The sequence below is a fragment of the Manis javanica genome, chromosome 5 (genome assembly GCF_040802235.1).
Source record: "Manis javanica isolate MJ-LG chromosome 5, MJ_LKY, whole genome shotgun sequence".
NCBI lineage: Eukaryota > Metazoa > Chordata > Mammalia > Pholidota > Manidae > Manis > Manis javanica.
In genome coordinates, this window is record NC_133160.1 from 46,098,779 (window position 1) to 46,116,328 (window position 17,550).

The 17,550-nt window shown below is 41.8% G+C and overlaps 1 protein-coding gene across 5 annotated transcripts in view; it reads left to right on the forward strand.

The window, feature by feature from the left end:
- Positions 1–5,235: 5,235 nt before the first annotated feature.
- The window catches only part of KIZ (kizuna centrosomal protein), a 152,081-nt gene continuing 139,766 nt past the window's right edge, over positions 5,236–17,550 (forward strand). The window contains exons 1-3 of one of the 5 annotated variants that reach the window (XM_073236988.1): positions 5,236–5,436; positions 11,015–11,077; positions 14,472–14,634. In XM_073236988.1, coding sequence (XP_073093089.1) covers positions 5,348–5,436; positions 11,015–11,077; positions 14,472–14,634 — 315 coding nt within the window. In that variant the 5' untranslated portion in view covers positions 5,236–5,347. The remainder of the gene's footprint in view (positions 5,437–11,014; positions 11,078–14,471; positions 14,635–17,550) is intronic. The other 4 variants (XM_073236986.1, XM_073236987.1, XM_037022507.2 and 1 more) reach the window with 4 other exon arrangements.

Here is a 17,550-nt window from a genome sequence, read left to right on the forward strand (position 1 = left end):
TGGCACAAACACCCATACTAGCCAAGTGGGGTGCTTACCTACAGCAGCGTAGTGCCCTCTCTGGTAGCCCCTTGAGTGAAGAACTCCAATGCTTGTTGGGGCTGGTGACATATACTAGTGAAAAGCAGGAAGAAGTTGTTTTTGAACCATTAGCAGCAGAGAGTCCCTATCGGGAGGGAAGAGCCCCTATACCCAAAGATGCATGGTACACAGATGGCTCCAGCCATGGGCAGCCCCCAAAATGGAGGGCCATAGCTTTCCATCCTAAGACTGAGACAATATGGATGGAAGATGGTGAAGGGAAGAGCAGCCAGTGGGCAGAGTTGCAGGCTGTGTGGCTTGTGATCAGCCAGGAGCCCTCCCCTATAATTGTCTGCATTCGCAGCTGGGCTGTCTATTGGGGCTTGACCCTGTGGCTACCAACAAGGTACCATGCCAGCTGGCTGTTTGGTCACTGACCCCTTTGGGGGCAAGAATTATGGCAAGACTTATGGGCCTGTGGTTAGACCAAAATAATTACAGTATAGCAAGTGACAGGTCATTTGCCACCGGTATCCCCAGAAAATGATGAGGCAGATACATTGGCCCAGATATGTTGGTTAGAAGGAAAGCCTGCCTCTGATGTAGCCTATTGGCTACATCAGCGTTTCTTGCATGTAGGGCAAAAGACAATGTGGGCTGTAGCCCATCGGTGGGGCTTGCCTTTGACCTTTGAAGAAGTTAGTAGAGCCCAGCAGGAGCGTGTCGTGTGCTCCAAAAGGGACTTACACTGAGTTCCACAGGAACATAGAACAATAGCTAAGGGGCCTATACCCCTCATCAGGTGGCAGATAGACTATTTTGGGCCTCTACCTGTGTCAGAAAGATATCGGTATGTGACGACTTGTGTGGACACAGCTACTGGACTTCTAGTTGCTTTTCCTACCCATTGTGCAGACCAGCAGGCGACCAAAAGAGGCCTGGAGCATCTCTTTGCCGCCTATGGCCGATGACAGGTGATTGAGAGTGATCAGGGCACCCATTTTACTGGACATACACTGCAAGAATGGGTATGACAGCTGGGAATCAAGTGTAAGTTTCATGTGCCATACAATCCTACCACAGCAGGCATGATAGACAGGCACAATGGCTTGTTAAAACCTGGAACTAAAGTCAGATACCAGTAGTCTGCAGGCATGGTCATTCCGCTTATGGACCATACTATGGCATTTGAATGAGAGATCCTGAAAGGGAGGTTTGAGCCCCTTAGACATGTTAACACATATGGCTGCCTCTCCCATACAACTGCAAATACAAACCAAGGAAGAATCACTGAAGCCGAGGTTTGACCACCAGAATAACATCTTGCTGCCAGCCCCAAATGCACTGAACCCCAGAGACTCCATTGAGTGGACGTGGCCTTGGACGTTTTGACACATGGACCAATGATGGCTGGCTCTCCTGGCACCTTGGGGACAAGGCCTCGAAACTGGCCTGCTGTGTATTCCTGGAATAACAGCAGAATGGCCGCCAAAGGTCACAGTAGTATATCCTAAATGGCCAGAAGGTAGGAGCATCTTACCGGGGAGTTTTGTTTTATCATTATGGCCAGTGCATGCACCTCCAGTAGTACTATATATAGACCCTTCAGTAACCCCCATGGGGAAAGGAGTAAAATTATGGTATACTAGATCTGGAAGGGACCCCTTCCTGCTACAGTCCTATCTCAGGATCACTCTCGTGCATGCATCCTACTTGATGGACAAGATTTGCCTATGTTGGTGGCATTAAAACATGTGTCTTATCGCCCCTAAAGTCTTTGTGGATTGGGTACTTCCTCTGGCTTGAGGATTATTTTAATTTTTGTTATTCGCAACCTCCTTTGGCTTGAGGATTATTATAATTTTTGTATCAAAATCTTTCTGTATCTTAATTTTTATTGTCTCTAAGTTGTTGTTATACTCTGTTGCTATTGTGGAATCTGGTTACAGTGCTCCATCTTTCTCGCACAGGGACCACTGCAGAAGATTGAAAGCATGTAGATTGTAAGGTGAGAATCCTGGAGCAGTGGAGTGTGGGAAAGTTGGGGTTCCTATGGCCAGGATCCTCAATGAACTTAAACCACCTGATGATGTATCTGGCCTGTTGCTGCGCTGCCGCTTCCACACCTGTGGGCAATAAGCTACTGTTGCGCTATATAGAGAGCTCGGCCCAGTGCTCTGCGTGGAGGCTGAGACGCTAGTGCTTGACCTACCGCTGGAGAACAAGCTGGGTAATAAACTCTTTCACCCCAAGAATGTTTTGCTGTCGATTCCTTTGGTCACACTGAATCCATACTGAACTTGCGCAGGGCTGAAACCCATTGGCAAGACACAGTCCTAGCAAAATGAAATAATATCCAAGCAGTTATTGACTCAAATATATGGAATTTAATTTTAAAATTACATGGTATTTATATTTTAAAATGTAAAATTATAATTTTGACATATTTCCAAAACCAATTTTCCATTCATTGATCCAACAGTTTTTGAGCTACACCAACAGCAATTTCATATGGTTCACCCTAAATCTACATGACTTCTGGTATGAAACACTGGCTTTCTTTGCTGTTTGCTCAATGGAGCTATTAGAGATCCATTTTCATTAACATATAGATGGCCAGCTGTGGGACATTGGCCAAGTTCTTTACTTCTCTTGAACCTTTTTCCTCCTCTAAAAAGTAAGGGGGTGAGGCTAGATTCCCTCTAACTCCCCACTAGGTCATTCTGTAGCTTATTGGAAGACTTGCCCATCTAGGCCGACTTGGTGGCCTGCAGTCCAGGTAAGTAAAAGCAGAAATCAGCTTATAGAAATCAGCTCTGCTAATATGAAGGGATTTAAGAGCATACTAAAAGAGAGTGCTCCAGCAAATTAAATATTCAAAGTGAAGAATCCAACTTTATTAAAAGTCTGTCATCATTTAGAATGCATAATTTTAGCATAAATAGTCCAGAAATATTCATTTAGTTTGCTATGTGCTATTGTTAATAAAGGGGGTTCTGCATCTAGATTTGTTTTACATCATTAATAAATGAACCATAGAATGCAAATTATAATTATTTTGAACTATCTATTTACTGTTTACTTGCATCTAACTTCACTCTTCTGAAATGGCCTAATAAAAATTTGGGATGCTAAATGACTGCATCATATGCTTTCTCTGTGTATTTGCTGAAAATAATTAGTTATATTAATTGTTTGGGGGACTTTCTTTTCCTTTAAAAAAACTAATGTGGGTGAGGGTTATGCTTTTTTCTTTTTTCTTTTTTTTTTTTGGCCTGGGTTGCAGTAAAATGTTGTTTGCTCTAAAATTAGTAAAGTAAACTTTTGTATATTACCATGGAATCAACTTGGTATAATGATTTAATATAACAACTAGATAAAAGTAACCTCAGTGCTACCCTTAAACCCAGACAAGACCCCTGCCCTGGCTTCTCTGTATTATGGAATTGGTTCTGTCCCTTTTCTGACCATGCCACTCAATACTAGGTGATGAAGCTCCAGGACCTGGGGATACACCTACCTGGAGCTTATGTACACACACACACACACACACACACCCTTCTAGAACACACTCCAGGTTCCTACCATCCTGACATTCCCTGCTCAAAGGGCCCAAGCTTCTTTCCAAGGTCCTCAAAGACCTCTTTCCTTGGTGTTTCCTGTAAGGCCATCACCAGCGTGTGCTCATCCTTAGGCTTGAGGAGTGGCCAAGAGGAGGCTGAGATGGAGAGGACAGAGCTGGCATTTGTGGACTGTGGAGACACACATATCCTTACCTATGTGTGAGGCCCCTCATAGTGCAGGACTGAGCTTGGGGTCAGAAATAAGGGGGTAGGCTGGCAAAGGAGTCAGAGAACTAAATTCCCCCGTGGCTTTCCAGGATCTTATGAAGCCACACTGGTCAAGGTAAGAGATAACATATTTTATTTATAGCTTGTCATCTTGACTTATAATAGCTTAATATTTTGACAGATGATATCAGAACCTTCATTTGTATTCTTGCCCTGGACCTGGCAAATATGTAGGGAAGGCTGGGTAACATAATTTTATACTGCCAACCTTTGAGTGGTCTGTTTCTCTTGCTAATGATCTATTTACCAGTTTAAGTCATACTGTGCACATAAGTAAGTGAAGCTAATGCCTAAGAAACCAAAAGAAGTGAAGGGTAAGAGCCTAAGAAACTCTACAGTTTCCTTTTTTCTGCTCTATGGGTTTTTCTTTCTTCAGGAAGCTTTTCCCCCAAGTTGGTGATGATGAGGATGATAAAAATTGTTTAGTATGTGCTGGGCCTGCTTTAAATATTCATATGCATTAATTAATCATTGCAACAGCAGCATGTGTGGATCCTGCAGTAACCTATTTTACATGAGGAAACCTGGACCTCAAGAAGGTGATTTGCTAGAGGTCACACAGCTGGGCAGTGAAAGGGCATTTGAGCCCTGGCAGTCTGGCTGCAGTCCACTGGGCTATGTCTGCACAAACATCAGCTTTGCAGGCAACTAGTTAGCAACCTTCCCCTCTTCTCCACTAGTAATGTCACCTGCAGCAATAACTACATCCTTAGGGCAGGAAAGATTTTCAAGTCAGGGGCTGTTCTACTGTCAGGGCTGAGTGCAGTCGCTTAGCAGTTCGGGTTTGGTGTGTGTGTGTGTGTGTGTGTGTGCGCGCGTGTGGTGTTTTGTCTTGCTTTTAAGCGCGGGTAGGAAAACAAGCTTAGCACAGGGCCTGGCAGTTAGCAAATCCTGGAAGAAGGGAGGGAGACGTGGCTGGAGGGAAGGAGAGAATGCATCTTGTAAAATGAATGCAGTTTGATAGTAAAGGTAAAAATGATCAAGTGAATTGCTCCCGCCCAGCCCTTACCCTCTACCCAAGGAGGGGAGGAGGAGCGGCTTCCGACTTGGCCCTCAGAGGAGCTCCTTCCCTGGAGGGCCAAGGTCTCGCGGGTGAGAATTCTCAAGCTGCGGGGGCGGTAAAGCCAGAGTCAGGGCCGAGAGGCAGGAACGCCAAGCCCAGGCTGACTCCTGCGGAGTCACTCCCTCCACCCACCCGGAGAATCCGCCCGCGCTTCAGCAGCGGTCCGCTGCACCTTCCAAGTCGCTCCGCCTCCGCCCCGCCCTTCCACTCCACTGCGCCCTTCCCGCCCACTCTTGGCACCCCGCCTCCGCCCTCTCCTTTCCACTGCGCGCGCCCCGCCCACTGTCGGCGCGGCGGTCGGGCGCAGAGTTTACGCGCGGTGCCTTGTGGGCCGTCGCCTAGGCCAACCCGGGCGCCCGCTTCCCAGAGGCTGTACGAACGGGCGCCAGGAGGCGGCAGTGGCGGCGGCGGCATGCACCGAACCTCAGCGCTGTCCGCGCCCCTGGCAAGCCCCGATTACTACGAGAGGCTGGGCCGCCTCCAGCACGGCCTGTGGGACAGGTACTGCCTCTCGGGGCGGGAGCGGGGAGTCGTCTTGCGCCGAAGGTCAACTGGTGCCGGATCTCGTGTTCCTTTCCACTCCGCCCGCCGGTGGGTCCCCTGGGTCTGGGTCCGCCCGGGACTCCCCAAAGCTCCCGGTGGGGCCTGGAGGACCAGATTTTCAGAGACACCCCCACTCCACCCACCCCACGTCCAGCCCTTCCTGGAGGAGGTCTCCCGCTTCTCTGATTTTGCCCAGCCCTTCCTAGAGGAGGTCTCCCGCTTCTCTGATTTTGCCCAGAAGTGTGAGTGGGAATTCTGCCTGTCACTGTCCATCAAGACTTGTGAATTTCTCCAATCCCCTTATATAATACGCCTCCTCCCCAGGTCATCCATCCCTGACAGCTGCATTACATCAGTAATGACAGATCCAGGGACGCAGACAGGGGAGTGTCTGTGTTTGTCAAGCAAATGCCATTTTGAAATGCTGGACACTTTGGGTAGGGGACCTAACACTGGCCCGAATTCCAGCGAAGGGATGACATTTCCAACAGGGGAAATCCAGCTTCCAGAGAATTCCTAACACCTTGATAAGACATGAAAGATGAGAACCATTGAAAACAGCTAGATCTAAGAGCACATAGAGAAAATTATAAGGCAATTTACTATAAATAACCACATAAAAGATAAGTTGTTGGAACTACCATTTAGCTGCTAAATTAATTGGAGTTAGAAATCTAGTTGACAAGAAAGGAAATAGATTTTTGGATCTCTTGATAACAAAGTGTTTAATGAGTGTTTAAAGTTACAAAGTTATTTTAGTGGAGAGGAGAGCTGTGTAACAATTCTAAAATGATGACAATAATTACATGTAAAGGCAGAAGTAAGTGGTTTTGAATAGAAATTATATTCATCTTATGCCAGATTTAATTCTTGTCAAATAAAGAGTATCTACAACAGACATCCTTAATTGTCCTCACTATATTTTACCCCGTAATCCTTTTCTACATCCTATTTTCTGTCTGACACCACCCACCCCAGAGACCTCCTTACCTTCAACTTTAAAAAAAAAAACACTTCCTGCAGTACCTTCTCTGTGCCAAGTGTCTATTAAACCATTCTCTAACTTATGTGACCTTGTCATTCTTAACAAATGTCTAGGTAATGGCTGAAGTGACTTGCTCCCTGCCCACACAGAGAATTCCAGGAGAACAGGAACCCTGTCTAGGTGAATCTGTACATCTGTAAAAAAAAGTACCAGAGGTGGACAAGGGGCTTGATAAATATTTGTTGAGTGAGTGGAAAAAATCCCAAAGTCAGTCAGGAGTTATGAATATCTTGTATAGAACACTGTAGCCACACATTGCCACTAAATAAGGACCACTTTTCAGTCAACCAGGAAAAGTAGACAGTGTGCTCTTTCAAAGTTGGTACTCAGTGTCTTCAAATACCTGATAATTAAAAGACAAGACATTGCTTTGTGCATCAGTACACTTAAAGTGCTTTTTGACTGTATTCTGTTAGAAGAGTCACTTAGTCACCCCAGGTCTTTAGTTATTTGTACCTCTTAGCCCAAGTTCTAATTTTAAGATGTTACTGCTTCAAATGGCATTCTTTTAGAACTAAGTTAATTGTGAGATATCATTTTGCTTTCTGTGCTAGAACACCTGGCTGTTTATGGTCCTTTTGGCATAGTAACTGTGCAGTGATTATTACTCAGTTTATATTTAACACCTAATACTTTAGCTATGAAACAAGGTGAGGCTGTTGAAATTATATAAGGAATTTGAGCAATTTTATAGCTTATTCATGGTTCTACATTTCGATTTTCATTTTTAAGTCAGCACAAATCTGTTGTATTTTTTCATTTTAAAAGTCCATAACTAACTCTAATGCATAATTAATACAAAGGCAAATAACTTTGGATACAGAGAATTCTGCAGTAGAAACATGGAAACCTGAGTTCTAGTCCACAAACAGTTGTGTGACTTTGAGCAGGTCATTCAGCTTCTCTGAACCTTGATTCTTCACCAGAAATGAGGCACCTTGAATAATGTGTAAACTGGAGTAATGAGTAGAGTTATGAGCCTCAAAGTAAAAAAGTTGAAAGCTGTAGTTTTGCAAAATAAGAAATAATGAATATCATTGTCTGTATCCTCTTTGAGTGTTTGAATGTACCTGATTTTTTTTGTTTTGCTTTTTAAACCAATTCCAGTGACCATAAAGACCACTGTATCCTAAAACTCCAGAATCACTTTCAAGGCTGCTTTTATCAGTCTAGAAATTTCCTTAGAGTAGGAGATAAAAACAACTTTCTCTTTCTCAGCTCTCTTAGAGTTGAGCCATTGCAGTGTCAGCTGTCCTAATAACAGGGCCTTTCCCTTGTAAGTGGTATACTTCTAGCCCAAGTTGTTTAGCTGTAGTCACACATAGATGTAATTTTATATTCTGAATGTTTTTGTTTTTTGGATATGTTATTTTCTCTGCATTGTGGTGAAGCCAATCACTGAATCTAAAAGAGCCTGATAGAGTGACTCATTTTTACAATGTGTATGGTAAGTGGAATTGACTCTTACATTTATAGAAAAACATCCTTTTAAAAGGCCCATTAACCAGCCCCTGTTTTTTCATTGCCAGTAATGATTCAGGGTGAGATATTAACAGTTCAGAAATTGATACTGAGATATCAGTTGAGTAAAGCTGAAGATGGAATTGAGATAAAAGCAGACTAACAAGTGGCTTGAAAGGAGAAAACTAAGCCACGTGTCCATGCTTTAAGGACCACCCAGCTTTGTGAAACTTTGACAGGTCCAGGTGAGGGGTGCAGGTGGCTGAAAAGATGTGCTACATATCCCAGAGCTGGCTGTTTCAAAGATTCTGCAGCAGAGATCCAATATGTAGGAGTTGCAAGGTGATCCCCCCAATAAGCCTCTCTCTGGCATTTTATTGGGGTAAATATCTTGTTTTAAGTGTTAAATTTAAAACTGGTGTGAAAGACCTGCATTCACAGGTGCTGCTGCATGTGTGATGAGTTAATGAGACTGGCATCATTTTGCCTGGAGTAGAAGGCCAATATGTGTTTGATTGTAGTTTTTCAGTGTATGAAGTGTCATGAGAGGGAATAACTGTGGCCAGCATATGCCTACATCTACTGAAGACAGAGCAGGAGAAAAGGAATTTTACATTTATTATTAAAAACAATTTGCCACTCAGAAAGTGTCTGATTCCCAAAGAAGACTGTGGTCCTGAAAAAGTGAAAAACTAGAGGTCATAGGTTCATCTTAAAAATTTATTTTGAAATTAAGTTCAAGCTTACAGAAAAGTCATGAGTATAGGACAAAGACCTCTCAGACTCCCCTCACCCGGATTTCTCATGTCTTTAACATTTTAATACATTTTCTTTTTTCTGTTTCTTTCTCTGTCCACTTAACTACCTAAAGTCATTAGATTTTTCAAGACCATTTGAGAACTGCAGATATTATGACTCCTAAAAACTCCAGTGTATATTTCTAGAAAATAAGGGTGCTCCCTTACAGAATCACCAGTTAGGAAATCAACATTGATATACCAATCCACAGACCCCAAGCAGATTTTACCAACTCTGTTTCACCAACTTCCTTTTTTCTTTTCTGTCTTTTCTCTTTTCTATTCCAGGATCCCATCTGTGAACCCATATCACCGTGTCTCTTCAGTCTCTCCCAGACTGGAGGTATTCCTCAGTCTTTCCCTGTCTTGCATGTTCCTGACAGTCATGGAGTACAGTTTTCATTCCAGGAGTGATCCTCAAGCTGGGTCCAGCTGAGGGTTCCTCACAGTCAGATCCTGATCATGCTTTTTTGGCAGTAATACCACAGAAGTGAAGCATAGAGTCAGGGGCAAAAGGTCATAGATGCATTTAAGGGTCTTCCGGTCCTTGTAACTTTACTGACAAATTGTTCAAATTGTCCAGTCATTCATCCTTCATGAGCTAAGTAGCCTACTAATCATGAAACCTTAGAAGGGGAAAGTGACTGAGAAAACTTTCTAACATGGAAGCAATTATTCCATATTTCCTTCACTTCTCTCGTAAGTTCAGTCTTATTAATAAAACAGTGAAGGTCTGTGTGGAGCTGTTTAAAAATTTGTTTCTATGTTTTCCCTTTTGATCTTTCCTTTTTAATTATAGGCACACCCCAACTAAGGAATAGATTGTGTTCCCAAGCAGAGATTCATGTTTGAATTTTGGATGCCATTTTCCCACAAAAAGAATTTTGTTTAAATTATGGTTTCCATTCTAGCTTATGCTAAGACAAGAAATTTACTTAACCCATAATGTAGCTAACAGGGTAACTTTTGGGATTTTTTTCAAAAGGAAAAAAATATCTGAAGAAAAATGGAAACTCATAATTAAGTGCTCTCAAATGGAATCAAATGGAATGTGGGCTCAGCCCCTTTCCCTCAAGAGGCTAACTTTTTGGACTCCTTGGCTTTGAACCAGTCTTTTTTTTTTTTAGTGTTTTCCCCTTAGACATTATATGATTTCTCTCTCTTTTGGCCTTTAATTAATGTTAACATAGCAGTCTGACTTCACTTGAAGCCAGTACTTTGGTGGTGGTCGGGTGGAGCCTTCTGTAGCTAAAACTGCTAAGGGCTCTTCTTGTACTGGGATAGCTTCTTGTCCAGCAGTTTGCCCCAAGCCCCTTGGTTCTGACTGCTGTCCCCTCCTCTGCTGCCCAGTTTCCCTGCCACTCACCCAGCCTAGGTGTACAGGTGTGCAGGGTAAGCTTTGTTCTCTAACTCACTTCCAGCATTCATCTGAATATCACAGGCTGTCTTTACTCATAGGAGCTCCAGGGAATAGCAGTCAGTGACAAGTCATGGCTATGTTACAAAGTTTAAAAAAGGAATTACCCAAAATTTGAAGTAACAGTGTTAGGGGAACTTGTCTTCAATAAATGTGATGAGCCAGATCTGCTTTTCAGAGACCTCATCCTAACTCATCTACTTGGCTCAGCCTAGGCTTATCTGGTTAGGAGCAGAGCAAGCCATCAGTCTTCAACCCAAGGTGGGTTTGTGGAGGCAGCATGTCTAGATGTGGTAGAACCCTGATTGCTCAAATGCCACCATCTCAGAAAAGTCTGACCATATTTTATTTTACATATTTGTTTTGCTTATTGTCTGGCCAACTTATCCTTCACATGTTTCTCTTGTTTATTGTCTGGCCTTTCTGTAGAATGTCAGCTGCCCAGAGGGAGGGGCCTTTGTTGGCTGTTTCACCACGTTAGTCATCAGACCTGGGATGGTACCTGGCTCATTGTGGCACTCAAGAACTACTTGCTGAATGAGTGAATCTGCTTCTCTGCTTCCTCTTACAGCATTTCCCTATTTACTGTGAAAATCTTTGTTGCTTTGTATTGGTGTCTTTTTTGCTTTTTAGACTTCCATGGTGACTGCTGTGTCTTGAGTTTCAAACACAGATGGCATTTTCTGCTTCTTAGAGGGACCAGAAAAACATTCTCATGAAGGTGTGATTTCAGAGGAGATCATGTTCTAAATCCATCTGCTTATTATTGTTTATCAGTGTAATTTATTCATAAAATATTTTCTTTCTTTATTATAGTGAAAAGAAGAGATTGGACCTGGAAAAGAAACTTTATGAATATAACCAATCTGATACATGCAGGTAGGATGTGATAGTGGTAATAGTTTTTAAACTAGTTTTCATATGTTAGTTAATAAAAATTTAACCCTAATATATGTTACAATACATAGTTGCAGTGCTTTTACCATTATCTTATTTCTAATGTGTAATAGTTTCAGATAAATACTGCAGTTTAATATAATCACTATCAAATGAAAGAATAAATTTGGTTAAAATTAATATAAGAAAAATCATTTAGTTTTCATTATTTGTTATTTGTATTTTTTCAGGAATCTATTTGCTTAAACATCTTAAGAATGAGACCTATCTTTTTTACCACAGTTTAAACATGAGCCTGTGTAGTCATGATAACTGTACCTGACCTTTCAACAAACTGTTGTAGGCAGGGTTACTGGTGCTCATTTGTTCACGGATATATGACAATGACTGTTAAAATTATTAGCATTTTACAATATACAAGTTACCCCTTTTAGGTTGCTTACTCTAATATTAAGAACAAACTTTTAGTATTTGTAATTCTATTTTACGAAAATGGAATTTCATCCTTAAGCCAAATATATGGTACCTCCAGTATTATTCATATGAAAAACTTCTGGCTATTATAGCATTAAGTTTGTGATGTATCCACACCATAATAGAAATGAGAAGTGAAAATACCTCATCCAGAATAGAGAGAAACCAAGAATACCTTAAAACCAAATCACCCTTCAAGTCCACTTATTTCAAAATTATTCTTTGGTTTTAAAATTTAATACACTTCCAAAGGTACCAGTTGGGGTAAATAGCCATATGCTCCAGTAGCTCATTAAGAGACAAGAAGAGCCAGTGAAGTGGTGGAAGAAATAGCAGTATTGTGGATGCTCTGGCCTCCGAAGTGGGCCCAAGTCTGAGAAGGTCCATGGCAGCTGCCATTTTTCTAGTCTATGGCTGCAGGGGCAGAAGACAGTACAGATGACTCCTGCAGCTGTTCCTGGGCAGCTTCCTGGCATAATGATGGTGAGAAGGGTGAGATGAGAGAAAAATGGGGATCTTTACCAAGCTATCAGTTTACTGAGATTGTTCCTCTCTCTTATCCTCTTGTTCCCTGGAAGACAAAGGGTATGATTTGCTAAAAATATGTTTTCTTTGTCTGTAAGGTAAAATCTAAACTATTTAACATGGCAATCTCAATCTGGTTTTCCTCAGACGGCAGTCTGAGACAAGGGTTTATGTGTAGATGCTAGTTTATTTTAGAAAGTAGTCATATAAGACTGGAGACAGGGCCAGTACCTGCTGTGGGCACCAGCGGCTCCACCTCTTTGGAATCTCAGAGAAGCCATGTAGACTGCCTCTCTGCTCCTCACAAGTGACCAGTCAAGGGAAAGAAAAGGGAGCTGTTTACCTCCTGGTTCCTGATCCTCATTGGTCAGGGCCACCCCAAAGAGATTGACGTCACCTCATGTCCCTGGTACAAACTCAGAGAAGTGGCCCTGGGGAAGCAAGATACCAGATGTGGCTGAGACAGGTGCTGGCAGGTTGCTGCATCTGTGGCTGCAAGAACAGCTGGACCAGGAAAACGTGAGGAAGGCGTGAGAAGCATCCAGTACAATGGCTTTCCAGACCCTCTGCTTTCTGCCCTTGCTTAGTTTTCATTATCACCATCCCTTGCCAGCCTCTGCCTAAAATTTAACATCTGAGACTTCAGTTTCTGAAGATGTCAAGATCTTTTGTAGTAGAGCACAAGCAGGTAGGCTCTGTGGCCAGGTGCCTTGATTCAGTTTGAGCCCCATCAGCTCTTAGCTATGTGACCTTGGGACAATTACTTCAACGCTCTGTGCCTCCATTTCTTCATCTATCAAATATTAATAATGATAGTTATGAGAACTTAACAGAGCCTTAAATCTGTGTCTGACCCACTGTAAGAGTCAATAATTTACTATTTATTACTATTTTGTTAATATCAGTGTTCTTCTTTACTGCTGTTGAGCTTTCCAACATGCTGTTTCTCCTGCCTGAATGTTTTGCCCTCATCTTTTCACTCTTGCTTTCCCCAATTTTGGGTTAACTTACCCATCCTTCATGTGTCAGCTGAAAAAGAATTTCCACTGGGAGGGCTTCCCTTAGGAGTGCCTTGCCTGCTTCCGCATAGCATTTAACACACTGTATTGTACTTGCCTAATTTTTTGTTTTCCCTGTTAACCCCAATTGAGTGGCTTTCATATTCAGAGTGCTGAATGTATGAATGATTTGCATGGATAGGTGGATGACTGACTTATGTGGTTAGCTTTGAAGGTTAATATTGGGGTGGTAATGAAACTAGATCTTGGGTGGAAACAGCGTGGTTATTATTGTACCTACTCCAGATGGACACTGGCTGCCACGAGCAGCTTCACCAAGTGCTTGCGTGTGAAAGACAGTAGGTTTGGTTCCACCTCCATTACTGTCGCTTGTGTCAAAAATGGCAGATGTGGGCTGTAGTAAAATCATTCTTAAGTGTTTGTTCAGAAGGAAAAATGGGGACAGCCAAGCAAGACCAAGGCACAGAATTATTAGCATAGTACAGATTCTTTTTTAAATTATAGGCTTAGGGGTAGAGGTTTAAGGTCTGTTGATTAATTTTTAACATCTTCAGTATATTCGCAAATCTGTTTCTGAGGGTGAACATGTTTGTGGCTTTCAACTTATTTTTGCTTAATAAAAAAATGCTGAATAATTTATTGAACCAAAGATAGAAATCCTGTATACCACACACTCTTTTGTGACTTAAATACTCATGGAGAAGAAGGAGCTAGAATTAGCAGTGTTGGTCCCACACCAAGAGTGGACTGCATGACTTAAGCAATCCAGTGTGTCTTTTGATAGTACACTTCAGATGAGTCTCTAAAGATATTTTCACAATTTGAGTAGCATTACTGTCTAGACAGTATTACAAAATATCTTAATAACCATAGTATGTTGCTGTATTTCTAACTAAAAATTTTAATATCTAAATGAGAAGTTTTTGGCATTTTAGATTTCAAAATTTCTTAGTATTTATGGATTGTGGTTTATAGTTTGATTCTATTTCCATATAAACAGATAGTTTTGAAATTGTCATATGAAAGAATGCTAATCGGATGTTTGCCTGAACATGGTCACAGAGACAGTGCTCTTGAAATCACATTTAATTTTGAGAAGGAAATCCATGTAAATATTTACTGTGTGAATGTTATGATGTGTCCTGTATGTATTTCTCAGGAGTTATGTCCAGATGTGATACCTCAGCGATGTTGGATAAATTTCTTCTCTAAAAATGCATCCATGTTCTGTCCTTCAGATTTCCGTGTTTGGGTAAAATATCTTTGAATACATAGTCTCATTAACAATTTTGTTAAATTCTCCTTAGATTTGTCAAAGCCTAACTCCATTGTTTAAAAATCTGCTTTTATTTTTCTAGAGTTAAGCTGAAGTATGTAAAACTAAAGAGATACCTGAAGGAGATATGTGAGTCAGAAAAGAAGGCTCTTATTCGAAACCAAGAATATTTAAAGCGGTTTGAGCATGTCCAAACTCATGTTGGACACTTTACCACAAATACAGAGAAGCTTCAAGAACTGAAGGTGACATCTTGTTTTGTACTATGTTGTTTATTTGTATTTTTTGTCTTGTTTTGAAAATAATGAGCAGTAAGTTTCAGATTAGTGGCAGTCATTAATGTTGTTTTTCATCCTTAAGATTAACTGCCAGTTTTCCCTATGAATTGCCATGTGGACTGGTTTTGATAAAAGAACTTTAAATTGCATTTTCTCAGATTCCTAGTTTAGTTGAGGAATTAATGGAATATCTATACGTTGTGTCCTCTACAAATAGTTAACTTGTGATGGGCATGGTAACTTGCCACTGCCTGGCACACCTGGCACATGGCGCATTTGCTGGCCTGGTGATCGAATTTGAGCAACGTTAGTGTTCCTTCCAGAGACTGCTTCCTTCTTTAAAGGGTTCTTACTGTGGTCTGGGCTCCTTTGTCCTGGTCAGACAGGATGTTAGAGGCAGAAGGGGTGGAACTGGCCCCGAGGAGTTTGCCTTCCTGCCCTTTGGCTAGGCCACCCAGAGCCACACTGCTCTTTGCAGCCCTCTCTCATTCTGGCCTCATGCCCTCAAGGTACTTGGCAACTTTCTACTCCACAACTTGTGCCATGTTGGGAGGGCTAGGCCTCTTTCTTACTGGTTGTGCTGGTTGCCTGAGTTAGCCTAGCTGAAGCCTGGCTATAAGGGAAGTTGGCTTCATTCAGTACTTCCCTTTCTTCTGCTTTTATTTCTAGCAGTTTCCCCCCAGCCTTTTATTGTAAAAATTTCAAGTACACAGAAAAACTGAAAGAATGATTATAATGAATATTCATGCTGTGGCCTGAATGTTTGTGTCCCCATCACCAAATTCATATGTTGACAATCTAACCCCCAAAAGTGATGGTATTAGTAGGGGGGACCTTTGAAAGGTCCCTTAGGTCCCTTAGGTCATGAGGGTGGAACTCATTCATGAGGCACTAATCTCTTTATCAAGAGACTCCAGAGAGCTCCCTGGCCCCTTCTACCATGGGAGGACCCAGTGAGCAGCAGGACTCTGAGCCAGGAAGAGGGCCCTCATCAAAAGGTGACCCATCCAGCAGCTTGGGCTTGGACTTGCCAGCCTCCAGAACTGTGAGCAACACATTTCTGTTGGTTATAAGCTGCCCAGTCAGTGGTCTGTTTAAGCAGCCTGAATGGACTAGACCACTCATATATATATTCTCTACCTAGATGCCATAGTTATAAATATTTTGCTCTATTTGCTTTGTGTGTATATACTTTTTTCTGAGCCATTGTAAGCATGCTGCAGACACCGTGATGCTTTTCCTCTAAATAACTGAGTGTGGCTCTCCTAAGAACCAGGATGATCTCTGTAATCATACCAATATCACACTTAAGAAAATTAATAGTGATTCCATAATATCATTTAATATTCAGCCAATATTTAGATTTCCCCAGTTCCTCCTAAAGTCTCTATTTTTGCAGACCAGGAGCCAGCTAGGATTCATACATTAATTTGGTTATTTTGTCTTTTTCAGTCTCAATCTAATTTAGTCCCCTACCACTCTTCTTCCCACAACACTGGCTTTTGAAGAAGGCAGCCTAGTTGCTTATAGAATGACTCACCTGAATTTGTCTGGTTGTATCTGTGAAGTGTCATTTAACTTGTATGGTATTTCTTATATTGCTATCAACAAAATTCAGTCTAGAGCAGCACTGCCCAAAAAAGCTTTCTATAGTGATGGAAATGTTCCCTACACTGATGCTGTCTTACATGGTAGCTACTAGCCATATGTGGCTACTGAGTACTTTAAATGTGGCTTGTGACACTAAGGACTGAATTTTTAATTTTTTAAATTTTGATTATTTAAATTTAAGTAGTCATAGCTGAGTTATATACTTCCTACCTCATCCCATCTGGAGGCTCATGAGTCATGATGTCAGGTGATCCTACCCGAGTGAAACTGAATTTGACTCATGGGTTTTCATGGTGATCTCTAGATCACTCTGTTGTAAGGTACCTTTTTTCTCTTTGGAAATGAGTAAATAATCTATGTAGTGAGAGTTTGACTTCTTGGGAATATCTTGTTGCTCAACGGCCTTCTACCTAGTGATTCTAGGATCTATTAATGATGCCTGAGTCACCTACAGTGCAGGTTGTAAAGTAGTGATGTTCTAATTTGATTTTATCTTCCACATTTATTAGCTGGCATTCTTCTGTGAAGAAGACCTTTCTTTCCTTCTTTCTCTTCTCTCTCTGTCTTTTAACTATCACAATGGACTTCTGAATTTTTATTTAGTCAGTATATTATCAGTTACTATGATTATTCTTTTTGTTGTTCGTGTTTTCCCAAATGTTGCCAGTGAGAGCCTGTGTTGCCAATGGGTTTCAGTCACGGGCAAGTTCAGTATGGATTCAGTGTGACCAAAGGAATCGACAGCAAAACATTCTTGGGGTGAAAGAGTTTATTACCCAGCTTGTTCTCCAGTGGTAGGTCGAGCACTAGCGTCTCAGCCTCCATGCAGAGCACTGGGCCGAGCTCTCTATATAGCGCAACAGTAGCTTATTGCCCACAGGTGTGGAAGCGGCAGCGCAGCAACAGGCCAGATACATCATCAGGTGGTTTAAGTTCATTGAGGATCCTGGCCATAGGAACCCCAACTTTCCCACACTCCACTGCTCCAGGATTCTCACCTTACAATCTACATGCTTTCAATCTTCTGCAGTGGTCCCTGTGCGAGAAAGATGGAGCACTGTAACCAGATTCCACAATAGCAACAGAGGATAACAACTTAGAGATAATAAAAATTAAGATACAGCAAGATTTTGATATAGGTAATGAAAATTATAATAATCCTCAAGCCAGAGGAAGTTACCAATCCTCAAAAGACTTTAGGGGTGATAAGATACATGTTTTAATGCCACCAACATAGGAAAATCTTGTCCATCAGGTAGTATGCATGCATGA